A 21,337-nucleotide genomic window follows, 5' to 3' on the forward strand; every position below is an offset into this window, starting at 1 on the left:
CTGGGAGATGAGGAGGGGCTCCAGGGAGGAGGAGAGGCGGAGTTCCAGGAGATCCACCTGCTTCTCGAGCAGCAACACACTGTCTCATTCCAAGGAGGAGGAGGGCAAGCAGGGACTGGATCCCGACTTTGCCGCTGTCTGGAGAACAGACCGTGTGCTGCCTACTGCCTGTGTGCTGAGCCCTGATTTATTTTTTCACTGTGAAGTAAGAAGAGGGGTTGTCTAGACTCTATGAAGTCCCGAAGGGATTCCCGACAGAAGTCCAGACAGAGGAGGAAGCTGGGAACCTGGACCACCGAGTCCTGAGCGAGGGAGGGGCTGGCCTCTTGGATCACAAGGAAGAGGGGCCAGGGCCAGGATCCTGGGTTCAAGGGAAGAGGGTGCTCAGGAGTCTTTCCTGAGCCTCTGAGGAGTGCATACATCCTAAGTCTGTTAAGAAGAGTGTATAAAAAACCTGCATAATGAAAGAACTCTTAGGACAGCTCTATCCATCCAAAAGGGGACACTGGGAGCCCCGCCTGCCTATTCGTCTGCTCCCTTCCCTCCCTACTCCTGGCTGCCCTTCCAGGCCTCACCCTGGGTGAACCCCAACATCACAATCACTTCCCCTTCTTTGTCTTCTCCTGGTAGAACAAGATTTGCCAGTGGCTTAGGGTCCACTGGGCCAAGCAGCTCCTCCTGTCCCTCCCAGTGGTGGCCAAGCCCCCTCACTACCTCTGGGACTGGTGACAGTGCCCCAGCCTGAGATGGTGCACTTCTGGCCAACTTTGGCACAATGCTTCGCCAGGTCAATGGGCTGCACTTTGGGGCCTAGGGACGCCTGCTTTCTCAGTCGGATGAGCATCAGATCGTGATTGCGGTCTTCACTGTTGCTGCTGTTGTAGCAGGGGTGCTGGATGGACTGAGCCACAGAAATTTCTTGTTCTGGTTCATCCTTACTCTGCAGGCTGTGATCTCCCAGGCGCACTGTGTACTTTCTGGAAATGGAGGGGAGAGCTGGGGAGCCAGCCTCCTCCTCAACTGGGACTCAGCCCTCCTCCCTCAGACCCGGGCCCAGGCCCGGCCTCCTCCCCGTGACCAGGGATCCAGCTTTCTCCTTTGGAAGCTGAGGCCTCAATCCCCTCTTCTCAAGCACCCCACCGTCCCAACATCCACTCACGTTTTTTTACAGTGGGCTGCAGAGAGGACCCACCTGGTGCCCACCAGGACGCCCCCGCAGAGCAGCCGCTCGCCCTGGAACAAGGCCGTCTGCCACGGCTGTGAGTGGGGCTCGCACTCACTGCCCTGCAGAACCTTGCTCACCTGCGCCTCGGTTCGGCCTGCAGCAGGAGAGAGAGGGTTGGATCAGCACCTTTGGGGGCAGTCCCAGAGCCCAGAAGACCCCAGAACTGCATGATTCCTCACCCTGCTGCCCCCGGCCCTCAGGCCTGGCAGCCACACTGGGCCACACACACGCGCACACGCACACACGCACACTGGAGCCCGCAGGCAGTCGCCCCACAGCGCACCCTGGCGGCATCCCCTTGGAGTACTCTTGCCACGCCTCCCTGACACACGCTCCACACCTCCACCCTCTCTCAGAGAGCCCCAGCCTCAGGCTTCCCCTCCCCTCCCCAGCCACCCTGTGCACCCCATGGCCCCCAGGGGTGCACACAGCTTCCCCAGCAGCCCGTTTCCTCTGTGCAGCCCCTGCCCCCTCACCTGGCCAAGAGGCCAGCAGCAGCAGCAGCAGCAGCAGCAGGACCGTCCACATCAGGCCTGCACGGCCGGGGCGGGGGCGGGGCATCCCAGGGGGGCCTGAGAGCAGCAGAGGGAGGGGCTGAGGCCGGAAGGGGATGCCCGACTTCGCACTCCGGGTTTGGGGCTAGGGATGGAGCAGAACTTCCAGAGCTGCTCTGGGTCCTGCCGCAGCAAGATGGGGATGTAGGTTCTTGGGTCTGAGGAAGAAGGGGACAGAAGCCCCAGCTGCAGAATCTAAGTGTGGCGGTGGCCGGGGGGAATGTCTCCGACATGCCACGCTGGGAGGGAACTGGGTTTGGAGCTCTGCGTCTGGGACAGATGGACAAGAAGAGAGTGGAGGAGGGAGCTGGGGTCCGGCTGATTGGTATTGAGGGAGGTGGGGTGTGAGGCCGGGGTCCTGCGCCCCGGGGAGGAAGGAAGGGTCCCTGGGCCTGAGGCTGAGTCCGAGCACCTCCCATCTCACCTTCCAGAATCCGGGGGCGGGGTCACCTATTGATCCCGACTCTGCGGAAGAGGCCCGTATTTCCGTGCTGCGGCCCGGGGCGCGAGTCTGCAGCCTTTTAACCGGCAGTCCCCGCCTCCTGCCCCGCCTCCTCCCGCACCGAGCAGGAGAAGCCTCTGGGAACCCCGGGAGTTCGTGCAGAGGGGCGGAGGGGCTGAACCGCAGTCTGGAGGGAGGATGGGATGGAATCCCGGACTCCGAGGTAAGGGAGGAGGGCTCAGAGCTGGGATTCCCCGGGAAGACCCGGGCCGGGACCCCCGGGGCGGGGGCAGGGGTTGGGGTCTGGAGCCCTGGGCTGAGGGAGGAGGGGGAGAGGGAATTCCTCCGTTCTGGGAGGAGGGGCGAGGAGCCTGGTCTTGGGGGAGGAGGGGGCTGCTGTCAGCAACCGGAATGAGAAAAAGGCGTCTTCCGAGGGCGGACTGGGCCGCCCGCCTGAGGTGCGGGATCTGGGAAGGCAGGTTTGGGAGGCACCGTGACCTGGTTTCCTCTTGCCCTGGGAGTGGCGGGAGTAACCTGGGCAGGGTTCAGGGGCCTTGCTGCAATAGGGGTGATGGAGACAGACGTCAGGCGGGACTCGTGCGGGCTCCAGGGGGCACTACGTCCTTCGTCTGCCCTTCACCGCCCACCGCTCGCGCTCGCCATCACTGCGCGGGCCGAAGGAAGGCGGCTTTATTGTAAAATCTCTCATTGGCTCGGAAAAGCATCGACTCCCTCCCCCAAACTCCTCCCCCTGGAGTCCCCGTCGGATTCAAACCCAGGACAAGCCCGGGGCAGAGGCAGGTCCCACACTGGCTGCCCTGACACGTGGGCGGAGCTGCCGAGGCCTGCCGTCATGGGGCGGGGACTCTGGTGGAGGAGGCGTGGCCAAAGGAGTGGCGTCCAGAGGAGAAGTCCCATTGGGCAAAGTTCGGGGGCGGGACTATTTACTAGGCGTGTTCCTCGGGGCGGAGCCGCAGTTGGACCGTTCCAGGGGGCGGTGCTAGTTTTCGGTGACGTCCTAGGGCCCCTCCCCCGGGCTGTACGCCTTGAGGGGGCGTGGCCATATCCTGGTGGCCAATGCTCTGGGACCGAGCCCCAGGGATACGTTCTTTTTTTTTTTTTGGTACCAGGGATCAAACTTGGGTCCTTGTGCTTGCGAGGCAGGCAGCAGAACCACTGAGCTAAATCTCCGGCCCCGAGGGGTACATTCTGAGTGTCCAGAGCTTGGTCTCCCAGGCAACCCGAAGTCCAGGACGGAGACTATTGCGGCCGGAGTCCTGAGGTGACTCCTTAGGGACTCAGTTTTCCTCCATGGTTTTCTTAATCCAGTCGTAATAGTGACATGTTCCAGTATAGACGGCGGGTCGCTGGGGTCTGGAGCAGGGCTCGCCGCCCCCAGACACAACGCCCGCTAGGGTCCCATTGCAGACCAAGGGGCCCCCAGAGTCACCCTGTGTGCGGGAGAAGAGCAGAAACTGTTAGGTCGGTCTGTTCAACGCTATTACGAGGTGTGATCGAATGTTTCAAGTAAAAGGCACATTGCTGTTAATCGCCCTCAAAATACTCCCCTTCGACTTCCAACACACTTATCCTGTGGTTCTTGCTGCTTTCTGAAGCAGTTCTGGGATTGCTCTTTCATGAGTGTCTTTAGCTGTGCTCTCCTGGCTGCTTCAATGCCCTGAATGAATTCGAAACATTGACCTTTCATGGTCATTTGACTTTGGGGAGGAGGCAGAAGTCGAATGGTGCCAGATCCGGTGAATAAGGTGGATGAGGACATGCTGTGACATTTTTATGAGCCTGCCTTTCTTTGGATGGCATTTGGCAGCAGCATTCACCTTATTTTTGACCCTATCTTGTAAAGACACTCAGGAAAGAGGACCTCCAGAACTGAGGACCTCCAGAACTGCTTTAGAAAGTGGCAAGAGCCATGGGATAGGTGTATTTGAAGCAAGGGGAACTGTTTCGCAGGAGATTAATAGCAATGTATCTCTTACTGTAATAAATTGTTTTCTTTTTTGGCACCGGGGACTGAACTCAGTACCTTGCGCTTGCGAGGCAGGCGGTGGAACCACTGAGCTAAATCCCTGGCCCTACTGTAATAAATATTTTAATGCAAACCCTCACTGTATTTCCAGTCACCCCTTGGACACAGTCACTTCCTCCTCCCCAGCACTTGGGAGTCCGGGTCTCCAGTCTCTTCTCCCTCAGACCCCGGACTAAAAGCTCAGAGAGCCTCACATCCCCAGGACTCAGCGTCTGGACCCCCGGCCCCTCCTATTTCAGATCCAAGAGTCGAGGCCTCCAGCTCTCCCCTCCCCCAAGTCCCAGCATCCCCCACCGGCAGGCCCTCCTTCCTCACTGTGGGGTCTCACCTGGCAGGAGCCCCGGCCCCCTTCCCACTGGCCTGCACAGATCATGGTGTCTGAGATGTGGCCCGGATACGCCCAGTGACAGAGCGTGGGCTCCAGGATGTTGATGTTGGCACACTGCAGCGTGAGCGGGAACTGCGCTGTGGGGAGAAGGTCGTAGAGGGTCAGCAGCTGTCCCCCTACATCGGCTACCCCCTCACCGCACCCTCCCTTTCCCCGGAGGACCCAGAGAGCCATGGCACAACACTAGAGACAGACAGAAAGTGGTGACATAGTTACAGCACGAAAGAGTAGCTGAAGGACAGGAGATGGAAGAGAGGGCTAGAAAAGCAAGAGAAAACCAGAAAGATGCAGAGAACAAGGGACAAGAAGAGGCACAGGTGTGACTCACATGGAGGAAAACAGACCTCTTAAGGAGAAAGACAGTCAGAGGAGGTAGTGAAGAAATGAGGGAAGACAGTGCAATAAACGGACAGATGACCGCTGATAGAGAGGCAGAGGCGGAAGCGCCGGGTCTAGACAAAGACGGTGCAGCGTTCAGCAGAGACAGACAGGCCCACGGGATACCCGTATGCAACTCTGCAGCACACAGCGGAACTGAGGTGCACCAAGGGGCTTTCTGGGCAAACAGTGCGGGCAGCCAGCAGCTGGAGAGTGAGTGGCAGTGGACCTGAATCTGGTGGAAGGCGTCTGTCCTGGCTTCCGGGGGGTTGCTATCGTAGGAACTTTGACTTTTTCAAGTGAATCCAGAAACCTGGCTTTTACATAAGATGCACAGGTTTTAGGTATTAGCAACAGCCCACTCAGACTTTTTTTAAGACACTGAAAATGAATAGTGGTTGCCCAGCAGGTTGCTGATGTGGGACTGTGAGAGAAGCACTTTACTCCAATTCTAAGATTCACGCATGTCCACATTTAAGCATCTCTAAAGTCCGGATGTGTCTTCTGGTCAGTGGTGTCACACTGTTCAGGGGACCTTTCTTTTTTTCCCCCACTTTGAGCAGCTCACTAAAGGGTGCATCTTAAAGTTGACGGCATTTGAGATGTGATGAAATATGTTGGTAGACACAGAGCGAGGAGAAGGAAACAGAGAACAGGCCCTGGGCTGAGACACAGGGAGTGGGAGCGTGTCAGGTGCAAGGCCGTACCCTTGGGACTGGACACCGCCCCCCAGCCTGAGATGAGGCACTTCGTGCCTGGGGAGATGCAGGTCTTGCTGATGTTGAGGGGCTGCACGGCAGGCCCCAGACGCGCCCGCCTGGGCAGCCGGATCAGCATGATGTCATGGTTGTGGTCATTGGCGCTGAGGTCACTGTTGAACCCGGGGTGGGGGAAGAAGTCTCTGGCCAGGAACAGCTGCTCTGGACCCTCCCACTGCCAGAGGTGGTGCTCCCCAAGGCGGACCCACAGGCGCCTGCAGGGACAGACTTTAGGGGTCACGCTGAGGGGAGGTGGGCATTTGGGGACTTCTCAGCCCCAATCTTTTTTTCTGTCCACCAGGATGGTGTGTGGCCTTCCAGGTGCCACACACCCTCTGTGGGTCCCTGCTCCCCACTCTGACTTCTTTCTGCAGCCTTAGTAGCTCCTCCGCAAAGCATCTCTTAACTTACCACGCATGCGAAATGAGCCTCCTACGAGGCCCCGTCTGGAGCCTCACTGGTGACCTGGGTCCCCTGGGAACCTTGTGGGCCCGTGGGGGCCCCACCTATCATGCAATAACAACCCCACCCCTGCCCCCACAAGTCTGGTGGCTTCTGCGGGAGTGACTCAGGATGTTTTGGGGGGGTGTGTATGGAAGGGGACAGGGTATGGAAAATCCCCTCATTGGGGGCCATCTGTAAGCTTAGGCTTTTTTATTTATCATACCCTTCACCCACCAAGGCACTTCTTCCTGAGGTCTAACCTTGGGCCTTCTCGCTTCAGTCCCAGCCCACATATTCTGCTCTGAACAGTTGGGGGCCCTCTGGGGGTCTACATGTCTTTTTCCCAGCCTCTGACCTCTGACTTTAGGCACCAGGCTAATGACTGAGAATTCAGTTTCCCAAGTCCTGAGATGAGGTGTTACTTTTTTCTCTGTCCTGCTGACGCTCTTGTGATCTTGGCTCTGGGTTGGGGAAGTTATCCCCTCCACCCCGTTCTACCCTCTGACTTCTTTCATCTCCATATCACTTCTTCCTTCTTTTGTCTTTGGAGCTAAATCTAAGCATTGTTCATCTAGCCTGAGCTGCAGGCAGAAGTTAAGAGATCATGGAGCTGTGCATGATGGGAAATTCCCACACAGAATCTTGTTTAACGTGTGCTGTATTCTCAGATGGAAGAATATTAGAACAGTATGGATGGCCCTCATTCAGAGATAATGCAGAAAGGACTCATGTTTCATGTGGATTCTATGATTCTATTAGAATGCCCAGAATCTAAGATTTAAGAATTCTAAGATTCTAACATTCCACTTTCTGTGATTCTTGAATTTCAAGAGGCTCAAGTTTGAGAATTTTATGGATCCAAGATTCTAACAGTCTGTATTTCTCTGACTCAAAAAAATCCAAGATTTAAAAGTTATCTGCATTAAGTCTAATACTTAAAGAGTTTAGAGTTCTAATATCCTGGGACAACAAGACTAAAATTTTACCATTATAGAAATCTAATAAACCTATGGTTTTATAAATTTTAGAGTCTAGAATCGAAACAGTTTAATACTTCATGATTCTCCAACTTAAAGCTTCCTGGTTTTTAAGACTGGAATTATATAATTCTGGGATATTAAACCACCAGAATCTACATGTTTAAGAAAACTGTCTTTTCAAATTCTCTCAACACTGTCACTGTCAGTTGACAGTGTTGTGAATCAAAGATTCCAGAACTGTAAGTGTCTACATTCAGAGAACCAAGAACACTTTGAAACTAACATTCTAGGACTGCACTAACCATACAGCCGTCAAACACCCAAAATGTGGCTAGTCCAAATTTAGACGTGTCCTATGCATGAAATTCATGCTGGATTTTGAAGTCTTACTATAAAAAAAGAAAGAAAAAGAAAAATAACTATGACATTCATAATTATTTACAAAGATGTGGAAATAATATTTTGAGTATGTCCAGTTAAATCTATTATTAAATTAGTTGTAATAATTAAGTTGCCCAGACTAGGCTCGAACTTGCAGTCCTCCTAGAAAACATAAGCTTGCATCGTGGGTGGTGTTACATTTTCCCTTGGGCAGCACTGACCCGGACCACTAAGATTATTTTGATACTCGATGAACCTATGATTCTAGGATTTCATGGGCCCTGGATTTTAGGATTCTATGATTCTGGCTTTCTCAGGGTCAGAGGCTAGGATTTGAATAGCCTAAACTTCCAATCAGAAGGCTCTTAGACTCTCTCACAACTCTCGGAACCAGATATTTTAGGATCTGGAATTTTGGAATTTGGGAAGGTTAACCTTGGTAATCCTGAGCTGGATTTGTGGCATCAAACCTGGAGGCTCTGCTTTTCCTGCCTAAGGCTCCTTCTTCCCCTAGCAGGGAAGCCCCTCCCCTCCCCCTCTCCTGACACCCGCCCCCCCAGAGCAGCCACTCCAGTACTCACGACTTTCGGCAGTGGGCAGCTGTGAGCAGCCAGCGGTCACTGATGAGGGTTGCCCCACAGAAGAGCCGGGTGAGGAAGAAGAGGCCAGCCTGCCAGGGCTGTGAGTTTCGGGGACATTCCTTGGCTCCGATGGCCCGGGTGTCTGCCCAGCTGTGCCCTGGGGTGGGGTGGGGGCAGAAGGACCAGTGATGAGCAGGCCTGGAGGGCCCAGGGGAGGGTACCGAGGGCCATGGAGGGCAGGGTGCAGAAGGCCAGGGTAGGGGCGCTGGACCGAGAGGCGGGTAGATGAACTGGCCGGGGCAGCGGGGTCGAGGCTTACCAGCCAGAAGGGAGAGCAGAGCCCAGGCGAACCCCAGCTTCATGACCTCTTCGTGCTGGGTCCTCTCCAGGCTTGGTATGCGGGCTTCTTTATGGTGAACCCGTGGCCAGGTTTGGGCTTCCTCCTCCTCCAGGCCGCCCCAGTGATTAAGCAGGGTTGAGAAACATCGCCAGGGAGGGGAAGCCCCAGGGCTGAGATGGAGGCCCCGGAGGGGAAGTGGGAGCAAGGAAGCCCCCTCACTGAGGTGAGCCCCTGTCAGGGTGAGTTCGCTGTAGCTGGGCCAGAACCGAAGGATAAATGGGGCATGGAGAGGCTGTGGGCACCCCCATTTCCCTGACCTCAGGCTCAGGGTCTGGATCCAGAATTTTCCATGGCCTGGAGGAGGAGGAGGAGGAGCATCCGCAATGGGATCCTAGGATGGAGGCAGGTTTATTCCGGGTGAGGCAGTGCGGCCGGCCAGCTTCACAGCACGGGATATAGGGGTGCAGGGAGTCGCCCAGAAAGCAAGTAGAGATGGGAGAGGGATCGAGGAGGCTCCTAGAGGGAGGGGGGTGGGCAGCTGGGAGGACGGGGTGAGAGGAACCAGAGAGGCGAGCAACACAGCCCCCGCCCCTTCCCTCGCACAGAGGCCTGGCCCGTCCGGGTCAGCCCCTCCCATCGGACTGTCCCCTTCCGCCTAGCACAGCCCCCAAAGACCCAGGGGCCCTGCGCATCTTACAGATGCCGGAGCCTGAGGCCCATGCTCCCCTCACCCACACTGTCCTTCCTGTCACCCCATCCTCCCTTCCTCTTCCCGGTGTCTCCTCCGCAGATGGCAGCCCCTGAGAGCCGAGCCCAGGTGTGACTCATCTGTGTCCCCAGGATCACTCAGTTCTGGGCTGGGCTCCTGGAATGCCCCAGAGCACATTCATTGAATGAGCGAATGTCTTTTTCCATAGCCCCCCACCCGCCTCCGCTTTTTTTTTTTTTTGGTAAACTCCTCCTCATCCTTCAAGACCCAACCTAAATGCCCCTTCACCAAGATGTCTTCTCTGATTTCTCCTGGCAAAGCCAATCCTTGGCTCCCCTGGGCGCTCAAAGCCCTCTTCCAGATTTCCACTGCTTGCTGGCTTCCTTATCAAGAAAGCTCCCACATGATGGTGCCGTGGCTGGGAACATGGCCTCAGGAACTGGGCAGTCTGCATCTCATTTCAGTCCGGGCCCAGATGAGGAGTGTGACCTCAGGTGAGTCACCGGACTGCAGGTTCTCCATCTGTTAGGTAGCAGTGCTAACTGGGGCCGTGGCGGCCCAGTGAATTCACTCACATGAGGCACTGACAGCAGTGCCTGCTGCAGGCGCAGTGTCCCATAGACCCACCCCTCCCCTGCTGCCTCCTGAGCTGCCCTCCCCAGAGGACACAAGCCGTGCCACCCTCTCAGGCCAGGGATGCCCTGGGACCAGCGGCTGGCTGTGTACCCTACGCTATGTGCCACATCTACTACTCCTGCAAACATTTCAGCAGCTACCTTTCTCGCTGGTTTCCCTGTGCCTGGTGATGCATATGCAGTCATATGCAGCATCTCACTTGGCCTCAGGAGACTCTGATCGAGCAGCTATTCCCATTGTGCAGAGGGGCACCTGATGGAGGGGGAGCTCAGGTAATGGATGCAAAGTCATGGGATGACTGAGAAACGCATTTCTTTCTCTAGCTGGTGAACCCGTGCATATCTTTTATTTTTTAATTTTAAAAAATGTACTTGATCGGTTTAGCAGTACTGGGGATTGAGCCTAGGCCCGTCGCACAGGGCTCCATCTCCAGCCCTTTTTATCTTATGAGACTGAATCTTGCTAAGTTCGCCAAGCGGGGCTCAAACTTGCCTCCCTCCTGCCTCGGCTTCCCAGAGCCCCGAGATTACAGGCAGGCGATTGGTGCCTGGCTCCTACTTGTCCTTTAAAACCACACACGAGGGCCGGGGATTTAGCTCAGTGGTTTCGCTGCCTGCCTTGCAAGCACAAGGACCCGAGTTTGATCCCTGGCACCAAAAAAAACCCCCCAAAAAACCACACATGAATGTCCCCTCGTGTGAAAAGCCTTCCCTGAGTCCTTCAGGCAGAGTTTTCAGACCCTCTGAGGTGCACCTCGCCCCTCCTTCTCGGTTAGAGCCGAGCAGCATGTGTTACCTGTCCACTCAACAGCATGCTGAGTGGCTCCTGGGTCCGACCTAGGGCAGGCACTTAGAAAACACGGCGAGCAAGCCTCTGAGCCCTGTCCTCACGGCCTTCATGTGTGTGCATATGGGAGGATTTCACAGAGACCATCAAGAGCTAAGCAGATACATGAAAGCATCAGCCATAATGGTTTTGCAGAAGAAATTAGCAGAGCAAAGGGGATCTGTGACTCTTCAGCCAGGGCGGGCTGCGTGGGCATCATGCAAGAGGCATCTTTGAGAGAAGAGCTGAATGCCAAGCATGTAGGGCTTATCCGTTGTCTCCTGCACCTGATGAGCAGCTTCCTGAGGGGAGAAGTCGGTTGGCAGAGGACATGACTCATAACACATGGTGGCAGCTTCGGTGACGGGCCTTTAGCCATGAGTCCCCGGGGAGTTCCCACCTACATTGCTTCTGGTCCCTGGGTGACAGCTCGCCTGACGGACCAGGCTGACATTTTCTGGGTGTGCTCAGGGGCTTGATGGGGCTGAGCCAACCAGAGGGAAGGGAGATGTATGCTGAACCCTGTGCTTGGACCTCGATGGCCATCTCGGGCTCTGCTGTGGTCTCTGCCAGGTCTCCAGCGTGCAGCCCCGGGGCTGGTATAGAGCAGGTGCTTGAGAAGTTGCTGACTGAAGGGGGAACAAAGACAGGCTGAGCTGTCGGGAAGCTTTGGGCAGTGCCTGTGTCCAGCTTAGCGGAGACTCATTGTCTCCTACCTTTGCCTGGATTCTGTGTGTGACACCCCCACCCTGCTCCAGCCCCAGCCCCGGATGGAAACATGTGCACAGATGATTTCTGTGAGAGGAAAACACTCCTGAGCTTTCGCGACAAAATCTCAAAGTCAGTTAAGAACAAGCCAACCAAAGGTTTCCCCTGAACTTCAGAGGGAGGCTTCTGGGTGTGGACACGGCGACTGGGGCTCAGCCCCTGGTTTGGAGGCAGGGTGGGTTCCCCTGAGTTCCTGTGGCCTCCTGAGGTAGAGAATGTGCCAGGTGACTCGGGCCAGCCTCGCTGTACTAAGGCAGGAGGAAATGGTGTCGGGTGGACTCAGAAATGGGGAACGGTGGGAGGAAAGGAGGAAATCATTAAAAGGAGCTTCCTGAGGCTTGGAAGGGGCGTGGGGAATATGAATCTCGCCAGCGACAGGGTTGGAGACCACCCCTGTGCACTTCATTCCAGTTACAATCATCATGCTTGAACCAGGAAGTGTTCAGGAGGATGGGTAATGTTTAGTCAGCGCTCACAGGTCACTGAATTACATGACAATGACCAGAAAATTTCACATGCACATTACATCATTATCTCCTCGAAACATGTCTGAGGCATTGGCACTTCACTGTCCCCATTTTGCAGGTGAGGAAAACAAGGCCCAGCGCGGGTACTGGGCTTGGGCCAGGTCCTACAGCAGGGAGTGGTCCAAGAAGCCTAGCAGGGTGACCCTGACTGCATCTCAGAGGCTGGATGACTAAACCAGCTTCCTTACTGTAACAACATTCTGCCACTGCTTTCTGCTCTTGGGCTCGGGTGTGAGCAGTGAAGAGGAGAGGGCAGGGGGTGAGGGGAGAGCACGGACTGAGGGCGACCGAGGTGCAGGCATGGAGGGCTCCAGGTCAGTTGGAGCGGATGACTCTCTGGATCCAGCTGGTGTATTTGCAGACCTGGGTGTAGACAGCGGGGTGCTGGACAGAGCCACAGGGGTAAACACCCCAGGAAAGGATGCCTTGCAGGGTCTCCTCACACACCAGAGGGCCACCAGAGTCACTCTGGATGGGAGGAAGAGGAGACAGCAGTGTGAGCCCTGCCGCTTTGGGGTCTGAGGCACTGAGAGGGAAGCAGGGGGGCGGGCACAGGAGGGCTGGGGCAGGGTGGTTAAAAACGAGCTGTGACGCTGGGTGCTCTGGGGTGGGGTAGAAGAATGGAGGTGTGGTGGGTAGTATTGGGACTGGGGCTCCCGGCAGGTTCAGGATGCAGAGCGGCAGGAGACACGGGCGTGCAGGCACGCGGGTTTCTGAACAGCTTCACGGTGGGAAGGGGTTGAGGACAGGCCGAGGATTGGGTTTGGGGATGGGGAGGGACAGGGCGGGCGAGCCAGGCCAGAGCCAGGCGTCTCTTTCCCACTCTCCCTGTTCTCCCTCCATGAGTCCGAGCCGCATCCTAGCTCATCTCTACCTGGCAAGGGTCCTGGCCTTGGTCCAGCCCGGCACAAATCATGCTGTGGGTGAGCACTCCAGGGTAGAAGACCTCGCACTCCACGGGGCTCAGAAGAGTGACCCTGGAGCAGCTCAGACTCCTGTTGTACTTCACTGAGGGGAGAAGATGCCAGGTCACCCCTGGGCCCAACGCCATCCTCTGGGATGCAGGAGGGCAGATGCAAGGCTGCGTACCCCAGGCCCCCGACCTCCTCCCTCAGACCCAGGCGTCCAGGGCCCCAGTCTTGCCTCTTCGGGTGCTCGTGGTTCCCCAGCCAGCCACCTGGCAGCTGTCTCCCGGGACGGCGCAGGTGTAGGGCAGCCGCAGGGTCTGGGCGTGATGCCCCAGCACGGCGGGCCTGCCTAGCTTCAACAGCATGATGTCGTGCTCATCTGTCCGCCCGGGCAGGATGGGGCCTGAGCCCCGCAGGTACTTGGGGTAGATAAAGGCCTGAACAGTCCGGCGGAGCTGCTCCCCCTGGAGAAGCAGCAGGTGGTCATCCCCAACTCGAGCCCACAGAGGCCTGGGGAAAGAAGAGCCACAGGAGAGGATGGAACATTCGTGCAGAGTCCTGGGCAGAGTGAGCTGAGAGGGGCCCGAGGAAGGGCTGAGGGAGGAGGGTGCTAGAGAAGGGAGTCCTGGATGTGGGGACGAGGGATCCTGTGTGAGCTCCCAGCTTCTGCTGGAATTGAGGGCTGAGGGCTCTTGGGTGAGCTCACTCTTTGCTCTTTCTGTGATGCCCTGCCCTTTCTCCCCAGTGGGGACTTCTGAGGCACACATTTTCTTTTAGTTTTAAATTCTCGACCACAGCCAACTCTGCCTTCTGTTGGTTGCATACACCTACCTACCGCTAAATGGAACCTATAGGGAAAGGCCTAAACGCACGGAGGGCCCAGAAATGCGAGGGCCACACCGCCCCCTAGCGGCAAAGCCCAAGCCCCGACTCTCCTCCTACCGCTAGGGTTAAGGTCAGGGTTAGGGGAAGTCCTGCTCTACCAACGCCACCCGGAGTTGGGAGAGTGCCAGTGCCCCGGCCCTTCCCGCCTTTCCCGGGCTGCCAACCCCGCTCCCTCCGTGGCATCCTGGAGGAGCGCCCCCTACTTGTTGTTCCAGCAGTGTGCGGCCGTGAGCACCCAGCTGGGATCCACCAGGACCCCCGCGCAGTGGAACTTGAGGCCGTTGAAGAGGGAGACCTGCCAGGGCTGCGAACCGCGAGCGCACGGGCCGCCGAGGGCCGCACGGTCCAAGCCCGTGTCGTTTCCGGGAAGCAGGGCCTCCGCTACTAGAGAAAGACCGAGGAGCGGGCAGGGATTAGAACAGGCTGGGCAAAGGCCGAGTTGGGGTCTGGGCCACTGGAGTGGACGGCGTGCGGGTGAAGCCAGGAAAGAAGTACGGGAACCGTTTCAAGAGAGCGTAAGGGGGGGGGGGAGAGAGGCGTGAAAGTGCCAAGAGGCGGGACAGAGCAGAGAGAGACGGAACCGGGTGGGTGGGGAGGGGCAGGGCAGCACGCAGTTTGCGAAGTGAGTGGGGAACTAAGGGGGCGGAGATAGAAGGCGGAGGAGGGGTGAGGGGGCGGAGATAGAACGGGCAGACTGGTGAGGGGCGGGGCGAGAACACAGAGGGGTGGTAAAGGGGCGTGGTCAGAACGCACGGGGGTAATAAGGGGCGGGATAGAACTCTGGGAGTTGATGTGAAGGCGTGGTTAGAACCCAACTGTAGGGTTAGGGGGCGTGGCCAGAATCCAACGCAGTGGGAGGGAAAGGGTGGGAATAACCAAGCGGGATTGGAAAAGGGGAGAGGGCGCGCGGTAAGACTTGGAATAAAATAGGGCAGAGTAAGAAGGGGCAGGGACAGAATGAAGCGTAATAAAAAGAGGGAGAAAGAATTTAGCGGGGAGAGAAGAGGAGTCGCGATCCTGGAGGTGTAAAGAAGATGGGGCTGGAATGGGGCAGTGCGCCCAGGGATGAAGCTAGAAGAGAGGCACGGGAGACGCGGGACGCCCTACTCCGGAACGCTGGGGTTGCAGGGGGAAAGATAGGTGTGACACGGTTGGTAGTAGAACCTTCAGCACCCCGATCTCGGCACCTCCCGCTGCCCCCGTGTCCCGGCTCACCCCAGAGTTGCGCCATCAGTAGCGGAAGCAGCAGCTTCACCAGGGCCCGGGCGCCAGAGGGGGCGGAAAGGTGGAGGAGTGGGGGTCTCATAGCCAGGATCTGAACTGGGGCGCAGGAGGCGGGTTAAAAGAGATGACCCTCGCCTGATCCTCCAGGGCCACTCCAGCTCGCGGGGATCCTGATTAAACTGCAGGGGAACACTGCAGCGACAATGGGCCAGAACAGCCCTGATGGGTGCAAATACCCTAATGACGCTTCACTGGCTTCCGTCTGGCCTTCCTGCTAACCGCACCGCGCGCCAGCAGATGGAGTGGGGACCGAGGCTCTGAGCCAGTGGAACCCTCTTCCCAAACCTCACAGCTGGGGGACTTTCCCAACCCCCAGATAAGGAAATCGAAGCTCAAACAGGGTTTCTCCCAGGGGTGGCCTGAGGGTCCCCACCCATCCTCCCCCTTCGCCCCAGGTGGGGTGGAGTGCATCCCCTTTCACCTGGAAGTTGCCGATAGGAGGGAGGGAGGAGACTCGGAGAGGTGCCTCTGCCCCTCTCCGCGCAGTGTGGGCCGCCGGAATCCTCTGCCCGAGAGACCCCTGGCCAGACCTTCGCTTTTAACCCTGCAGATCCCGGAAGCTTCCCCTCCCTCCCCCCTGGGGTTCACTCCCTCCCTTTCTCTCTCCCTAATTATGTCGTGGGTGGGGCTGGCATCCAACCTAGGCCCCAGATTCCTGCCCTGGGAGGGGCCCTGGAATACAGGCTTCTCCCAGTGCCCCAAACACCCTTTTTGGAGCTGGATAACTGGGGCTTCCCCTCTCAAGTCCTCCCAGGTGTGTGTGTGGGAAGGTATGGATCCCCAAGGAGCCTGGATGGTGGGATGGTAGGCGATAAGAGCGAGAGGGAGGAAATAAACAGGGAAATGCATGCTTCGTGTGGCTGAGTGAGAATGCGGAAGGCAAGGAGGGAGGGAGCCTGGAGGAGGGCGGGAGGAACAGCGCCTAGCTGGGAAAGGGAGACTGATAATTGGGGAGGCAGAAAGAAGCCAAGGCTAAGATGTTGCTGGAAAAGAGGTGCACAGTGGTAGAAGGGGGCCAAGGAGAGGAGGCAGGCTGGTGATGCTCTGTGTCCTTATCTCCCACCTCCCCCTGCCAGGCTGGAGCAGTGGGCTCATTTCCTATGTCCCAGGAACTGGCCCTCTTGCATGTTTCTGGTTGTGGCTCTGCATCATACCATGTGTGGCCATCTCATTGCTATCTAGGTATCTCTGAGCGACACACAGGCCTATGAATCACAGGAACCCTGGTCTGCAAGGGGCATCAACCTCAACTTGACCAACTCTCATTTCAAGTGAGGAGTGGCGAGCTCAGGGAGGACAGTGACTCACAAGAGGTTGCACAGCAAATCCACCTAAAAATCTGAAAGCCCTAATGCCAGCGCTGGGCCCTTAACTCCTCTCCAGCAAGGTGAGTGGATCAGTGGAAAAGAAAAGATCCCAAGTTCTGGATTTTTTGTGGGACATCGTGTCTGTCGAAAATTAAGGCTCGAGGTTGCCTAGCTTGGTCCTGTTCAATCAAACACCACGACAGTGGTGGTGTTCCATGTGTGCCATCTGACACATGGCTCTGGAGCATTTGAAATGTGTGAAGTTTAAATAGCCACATGTGGCTAGAAGTGACCATATTGGCCAGCACAGGCCTCAATGAACTGCCTATCACAGAGGCTGGGAAATAACATGGACAGCTGGTTTTTTCAAGGTCTTCCTGTGTGGGGAATGACTTTCTATACCATCATAATTTTGCAGGCATGAGTGTACACATAAAGGAAACTGAGCCTCGATCAGGGAATATCAAAAAGTGTGTTCAAATCCTTGCTCTTTCACTCACTGGCTCAGTGAGCATGGCCAAGTGACTTCACTTCTCCACATCTTGGTTTCTTCATCTGTAAAATGGTATAATAATAGTACTGGCCCCATAGGGTTTAGTGAGGATTAAGTTGGTTGATGTATTTAAAAGCCCTTGGAACCAGGATCCAGAACATACTGAGGACTCAGTAGATTCATTTGTTCTTCAAATATTTATTAAATCTCATCTTTGTCAAGAATGGTTTGGGGACTGGGATAAAATAGGAGACAAAATAGTTATGATCATTTCCAGAGTGACAAGTTAGTCCAAGTCAGGATTTGAATTCAGGATTCTGATTCCAAACCCCAAGCTTACTAGAAAGCTGTAGAACCTCACATAAGTGAAGGCAGCCCCAAAGAAATGACATAATAGGATCGTGACTTAGGGTTTCTTATAAGAACGTGCAGACTTCCAAACATTGAGATTTTGACCGTGCAAGCGGGTGCTGCTAATTGTTGTGCATAATCTTCTGAATCCAGTCCACATATTTGCAGACTTTTGTGTAGACACCGGGCTTTCTGGAAACTGCACATGGGTCCTGGCCCCAGGAGATAATGCCTTGGAGAGACTGGTTACAGACCAGAGGGCCCCCAGAGTCACCCTGGGCACGAGGAGAGAGAGAACCAGTCAGAGCAGAGGGCGCCGCACCTCGGTGTGAGCAGAGGTGGGGAGGAGCTTGGGGAGTAGGGGTGGGGGTCGGTCCAACGCAGGTTTGGGGAAGGCTGGGCTGCAGCCGGGGGTGGGGGGAAGGCCAGGGGTTTTGCCCGGGTCAGAAATGGCAACTGGGGATGGACATGGATTTAGCTGCGGGGGATGGAGTTGGGTTGGGATGAACTGTGGACGTCGCTGAAGGTGCCACTGAGGTTCTGGACCCAGGCCCTGCCCGCTGACCTGACAGGAGTCCTTGCCCTCTTGCCGCACGCTGGCGCACACCATGGTGTCTGTGATGTTGCCGGGGTAGGCACGCTCACACTCCTCGTGCTTCATGATGGAGATGTTGGTGCACCGCAAGGTGTGGGGCAGATGCACTGTGGAAACAGGGGGGCGTGGGAGGGAGCCCCCAGCTTCCCTGCCCCCGGGGCCCGCTGTGCTATCGCCCAGCACCTAGGAGAACCCGGTCCTTTCTGTCTGCAGCCAGCTCATCTGTCTGGAACAACAGCAACAATAACGCCATTGAGTAAACTCCTCACTCCTCATTGCTAATCCAACCCTGACAGGTGGATGTGATTATTCTCATTTTATAGAGAAGAACACAGCTTCATGGAGGTGAAGCACTTGCCCAAGGTCCAGATCTGGGATTACATCTCACATCTGTGCGCTCCTCCGCCCAAACTTGAGTCTCCACCCTCCCCAGCCCAGGGAGCTCTCCTTGTATCCCTGGGGCTGACGTCTCTGGAAGTTCCTCCATCCTCATAACCTTCCTTCCCTCCCACCCCTTCCGTGTTCCCCTACACTGGGGGCTGGATGTGGTGCCCCAGCCGGAAATGAGGCAGTTGGTGCCAGCGGTGACACAGTGCGAAGGCAGGGAGAGGGGTCGCACGGCCTGGGTGATGACGGCCGGCCTGGGCAGCTTCACGAGCATGATGTCGTTGCGGTGGTCCTTGTTGGGGAGGCTGTTGTTGAAGTCGGGGTGGGGGAAGGACTCGGTGGCCGTCTGCCTCTGCTCACAGCCATCCTCCCGATTCAAGTTGTGCTCCCCCAGGAGGACCCGGTAATGGCTGCAGAGAGAGAGAGGGCAATCAGAGGTGGAGAGGTGGGGGAGATGCGGAGGGGCGTGAGAGACATCTTCAGGAATGAAGGGGCTTCGTGCCACTTCCGGCCTGTTTCCCACGGAGCCCCTTTCCATCCTGTGTCCCCCCCAATCCCCAGCCGGCTTCAGCCGCTCCTCCTCCTGCAGCCCCAGCCCTGGCTAGCACCACCCCACCGCCAGCCCCGCCTCCTAGCCCCGCCCAGCCCCCGCACCCACGGCTTGCGGCAGTGGGCTGCGGTCAGGAGCCATTGGGGGCCGATGAGGGTCGCCCCGCACAGCAGTCGTGTCTTCTGGAACAGGGCCACTTGCCAGGGCTGGGAGTGAGGCAGGCACGGGTAACCTTTGATGATCCGGGTCTCTCCCCCTACGTGCCCTGGAGGGTCGGGTGGAAGGGGGGCTCAGGCACGGGAAGAGGTAGGTGGGGAATCCCCAGAAATGAGCGTAGGGCAGAGAGGGCAGTGGTCTGGGTCACCATCTGGTGTTGCACCAGGATTGCCACACGTGGGCCAGGAGCGCTGCCCCAGTGCCGAGTGCTCACGCCCCTCCCAGCGCCTCTGGCCACGCCTCTGGGACCACCCGGACCTCCCTGCATTGTTCTGGCATCTGAAGGGTTCACACCCGTTGTAGCCAGGGGCGTCCAGTCCCTCTGGGAACCCTAGCGATTTCTGAGAGAAGCCCCTGTGTCCCCAGCACCTCCGTACCTGTCACCAGAGCAAGCGTGATCAGCCAGAGAATCCTCATGGCCTGGAGGGGAACAGGGCAGGGCTCTGGGAACAAGGAGGGAGACAGGGGCCTAGTCACTTTGAGGGGAGATCCCGGCCGCCTTCTGACCTCGCTCTCTCCCTTACCTGCTCTGCCTGCCTCTCCTCACCCCTGCCTGCTTCCCCCAGGGAGAAAAAAGCCCTTTCCTTCTCAACACACCAGGCTCCCAGGCCCTAATGAAGTCTTTGGGCTCCACGGTGGTCTTGGAGGGGCTTCCGGTCAGCCAAGGAGCTGTGGACACTTTGGGGAGGAGGCTGGCGGGGGGCAGCGTATGTGGGGCAGCCTAGCGCATCATAGAGAATGTTCCTCTTTCCGCTCCCCTGCGTGGGTTTGGGAGGACAAGGGGAGCCAGGCCCCGCTTGGGAGCACCCCATCCTTCTTGTCCCTAGAGCAGGGTGACGTGATGGAGCCTTTCAGGCTGCTTCCCACCAGTGAAGCAGGGGACTCGTGTGGGACAATGTCCTGCCCCTCCCTCGTGGAATCCCTGTGTCTTTGGCAGGTAGCCGGACAGCGCTGGGCGGGGCTGGCCCCGGGGAGGCCCGGTGTCCTCAGCTGCCCTGGCCAGCCGGGGTGGGGGCGTAGGGGAAGGAAGGGCTGTATTTAGCAACTGAGGGTGGGGTCAGAGGTCATCCAGGTTGGGGGCAGCAAGATTGGAAATGAGAGATGCAGAGAGAGGGAGAGAGGGAGCGCAAGAGCTTCCCCCCAAGCTGAGGAGGCTGGAGCCAAGGGAGGCTGAGGAGGAGGAGCTGAGGCAGAGGAAGATGGGCCTCGGCCGGCAGGCTCCACGAGGGGCCTTCCCTTCCCTCCCCAACTCACTCACAGGCTCTGGGGGCCCGGCGGTGGCAGCTTCGGCAGGCTGGGTCGGAGCGCCAGGCACCAGGCAGACGGGCAGGCAGGGGCGGGGTGTGGGGCCTCCTGGGGCGCTGCCCGCCTGCCTCTGTCGCCTCTCCAAGCCCCCTCTGTGCCTCCGTGTCCCTCCCGTGTGCGCCCTTCCCTGGACCTGTCCTGTCTGTGTCGCTCTCTGCCGTCCTGTGATTCTGCGCGTGCATGTGTGTGCGCGCGCGGCCTTCCTCTTCCTGTTGGGGCTCTGTCCCTGTGTGTCCTCCTTGGTCTGGCTCAGCTCCTCGCACGTCCTCTTCTCTAGCGCTTTCTGTCTTGGTGTTTCTCTCGGCTCGGGGCTCGGTCTCGGATCTCTCTCCTTCCGTGTGTGTGTGTGTGTGTGTGTGTGTGTGTGTGTGTGTGTGTGTCTTCCTACCCCCGCTGCTCACAGCCCGGAGTGCCTGGCCTCCTCTGGATACCTCCCTTCACCTTTCCAAAGACTGGGGGGAACTGGGGTGTCACAGAGGTGGGGCTCCTGCCAGGCGAGGGGGCAGGACTGGGGGGGGAGGCAGGTCGGGGCCTGTGGGAGCCAAGGCCTGGGGAGGGAGAGGAGCCGCTGCAGGTGCGCCAGTCCCAGGCACCTCTGGGGCCTCACTCGTTTGTGACCTTCCCCCTGCACCCCGCTCCCCCGCCCCGGCCCAGGCCTCCGATGCTGGCTGTCTGTCCAGAGCCAGCGCAGGCACTTACTTGATGCTGTGTAGCTTGGGTCTGATGACTTCCAGCCCGTGAGCCACCTCGGTTTCCTCATCTGTGAAACCCGGCTTCAAATTCCCACCGTGGGTTTGTTTGCAGCCAGATCTCTTCCTGATCCTCCTCTCCTCTCTCCCCTAACCAGATGTGCAACAAGGCGGGGTAGGCCCAGGTCCTGACAGCAGCCAACCCTGGCCTCAAACCCTGGTTCTGCCTCTTCCTACCACTGTGACGTGGGATGAGGGCCTCCACCCCTGTGAGGCTCAGTTTCTTCATCTGCTGCATGGGGGTGACAGCCCTGCCTTGGGGTGGGGTGAGAGGTGGCATGAGGATTCCAGGAAGGAGCCCAGCGCAGCGGCTTCCTGTGCTGT

At 57.6% G+C, this 21,337-nt stretch overlaps 4 protein-coding genes and 1 long non-coding RNA gene across 24 annotated transcripts in view; 1 reads left to right on the forward strand and 4 right to left on the reverse strand.

Annotated features, from left to right (window-relative positions):
* Nucleotides 1-6: 6 nt before the first annotated feature.
* LOC147821278 (kallikrein-8-like) lies at nucleotides 7-1,534 on the reverse strand. Its single transcript, XM_087200928.1, has 3 exons — nucleotides 1,405-1,534; nucleotides 1,193-1,319; nucleotides 7-977 (listed from the first exon to the last, which is right to left on the reverse strand). Exons 1-3 carry the CDS (start codon nucleotides 1,517-1,519, stop codon nucleotides 650-652), a joined length of 570 nt encoding a protein of 189 aa, XP_087057054.1. The 5' UTR covers nucleotides 1,520-1,534; the 3' UTR covers nucleotides 7-649.
* Nucleotides 1,535-2,310: 776 nt separating this feature from the next.
* The window catches only part of LOC147821279 (uncharacterized), a 41,920-nt gene continuing 22,893 nt past the window's right edge, over nucleotides 2,311-21,337 (forward strand). For 16 of the 18 annotated variants that reach the window (XR_015447293.1, XR_015447291.1, XR_015447299.1 and 13 more), the window contains exons 1-2: nucleotides 2,311-2,444; nucleotides 16,243-16,447. This is a non-coding gene — a long non-coding RNA (uncharacterized LOC147821279). Of the gene's footprint in view, nucleotides 2,445-15,708; nucleotides 15,815-16,242; nucleotides 16,448-21,337 lie in introns of those variants that run through there. The other 2 variants (XR_015447301.1, XR_015447309.1) reach the window with 2 other exon arrangements.
* Nucleotides 2,896-8,643, reverse strand: LOC101714490 (kallikrein-9). The gene is made up of 5 exons (XM_004866771.3): nucleotides 8,498-8,643; nucleotides 8,179-8,335; nucleotides 5,742-6,007; nucleotides 4,597-4,733; nucleotides 2,896-3,672 (listed from the first exon to the last, which is right to left on the reverse strand). The coding sequence occupies exons 1-5, from the start codon at nucleotides 8,538-8,540 to the stop codon at nucleotides 3,520-3,522; spliced, it is 756 nt and encodes a 251-aa protein (XP_004866828.1). The 5' UTR covers nucleotides 8,541-8,643; the 3' UTR covers nucleotides 2,896-3,519.
* Nucleotides 11,898-15,571, reverse strand: Klk10 (kallikrein related peptidase 10). The gene is made up of 6 exons (XM_087200927.1): nucleotides 15,482-15,571; nucleotides 14,992-15,192; nucleotides 13,980-14,160; nucleotides 13,127-13,401; nucleotides 12,858-12,991; nucleotides 11,898-12,451 (listed from the first exon to the last, which is right to left on the reverse strand). Exons 2-6 carry the CDS (start codon nucleotides 15,080-15,082, stop codon nucleotides 12,299-12,301), a joined length of 834 nt encoding a protein of 277 aa, XP_087057053.1. The 5' UTR covers nucleotides 15,083-15,192; nucleotides 15,482-15,571; the 3' UTR covers nucleotides 11,898-12,298.
* Klk11 (kallikrein related peptidase 11) lies at nucleotides 17,039-21,173 on the reverse strand. Of its 3 annotated transcripts, XM_087200924.1 has the most exons (7): nucleotides 20,964-21,163; nucleotides 20,218-20,812; nucleotides 19,337-19,402; nucleotides 18,852-19,008; nucleotides 18,338-18,603; nucleotides 17,777-17,913; nucleotides 17,039-17,486 (listed from the first exon to the last, which is right to left on the reverse strand). In XM_087200924.1, exons 3-7 carry the CDS (start codon nucleotides 19,374-19,376, stop codon nucleotides 17,334-17,336), a joined length of 753 nt encoding a protein of 250 aa, XP_087057050.1. In that variant the 5' UTR covers nucleotides 19,377-19,402; nucleotides 20,218-20,812; nucleotides 20,964-21,163; the 3' UTR covers nucleotides 17,039-17,333. The 3 variants fall into 3 exon arrangements, with proteins under 3 accessions (XP_087057050.1, XP_021101844.1, XP_012921868.2); XM_021246185.2 differs by lacking the exon at nucleotides 20,218-20,812 and having other exon boundaries at nucleotides 18,945-19,008; nucleotides 20,964-21,173; XM_013066414.3 differs by lacking the exon at nucleotides 20,218-20,812 and having other exon boundaries at nucleotides 20,964-21,169.

The sequence above is a fragment of the Heterocephalus glaber genome, unplaced genomic scaffold (genome assembly GCF_053883595.1).
Source record: "Heterocephalus glaber isolate CG9 unplaced genomic scaffold, H.glaber_assembly_v1.0 deba00001745, whole genome shotgun sequence".
Classification (NCBI taxonomy): domain Eukaryota; kingdom Metazoa; phylum Chordata; class Mammalia; order Rodentia; family Bathyergidae; genus Heterocephalus; species Heterocephalus glaber.

Bases quoted from the DNA above. Each gene is read 5' to 3' on its own strand.
- LOC147821278 (XM_087200928.1), bottom strand. From the start codon at position 1,519: ATGCCGCCAGGGTGCGCTGTGGGGCGACTGCCTGCGGGCTCCAGTGTG. The intron at 1,320-1,404 runs GTGAGGAATCAT...CTCCTGCTGCAG, and splicing joins TGAGGGCCGGGGGCAGCAGG to GCCGAACCGAGGCGCAGGTG. The intron at 978-1,192 runs GTGGGTCCTCTC...CTCCATTTCCAG, and splicing joins GGCGTCCTGGTGGGCACCAG to AAAGTACACAGTGCGCCTGG.
- Klk11 (XM_013066414.3), bottom strand. From the start codon at position 21,024: ATGAGGAAACCGAGGTGGCTCACGGGCTGGAAGTCATCAGACCCAAGC. The intron at 19,009-19,336 runs GTACGGAGGTGC...CCGACCCTCCAG, and splicing joins CACGCTTGCTCTGGTGACAG to GGCACGTAGGGGGAGAGACC. The intron at 18,604-18,851 runs GTGGGTGCGGGG...CTCTCTCTGCAG, and splicing joins GCAGCCCACTGCCGCAAGCC to CCATTACCGGGTCCTCCTGG.
- Klk10 (XM_087200927.1), bottom strand. From the start codon at position 15,082: ATGAGACCCCCACTCCTCCACCTTTCCGCCCCCTCTGGCGCCCGGGCC. The intron at 14,161-14,991 runs GTGAGCCGGGAC...GTCTTTCTCTAG, and splicing joins ACTGATGGCGCAACTCTGGG to TAGCGGAGGCCCTGCTTCCC. The intron at 12,452-12,857 runs GTAGAGATGAGC...CCTCCCATCCAG, and splicing joins AAGGCCAGGACCCTTGCCAG to AGTGACTCTGGTGGCCCTCT.
- LOC101714490 (XM_004866771.3), bottom strand. From the start codon at position 8,540: ATGAAGCTGGGGTTCGCCTGGGCTCTGCTCTCCCTTCTGGCTG. The intron at 8,336-8,497 runs GTAAGCCTCGAC...ACCCCACCCCAG, and splicing joins TCTGCTCTCCCTTCTGGCTG to GGCACAGCTGGGCAGACACC. The intron at 3,673-4,596 runs GTGAGACCCCAC...TCCCGCACACAG, and splicing joins GGGGCCGGGGCTCCTGCCAG to GGTGACTCTGGGGGCCCCTT.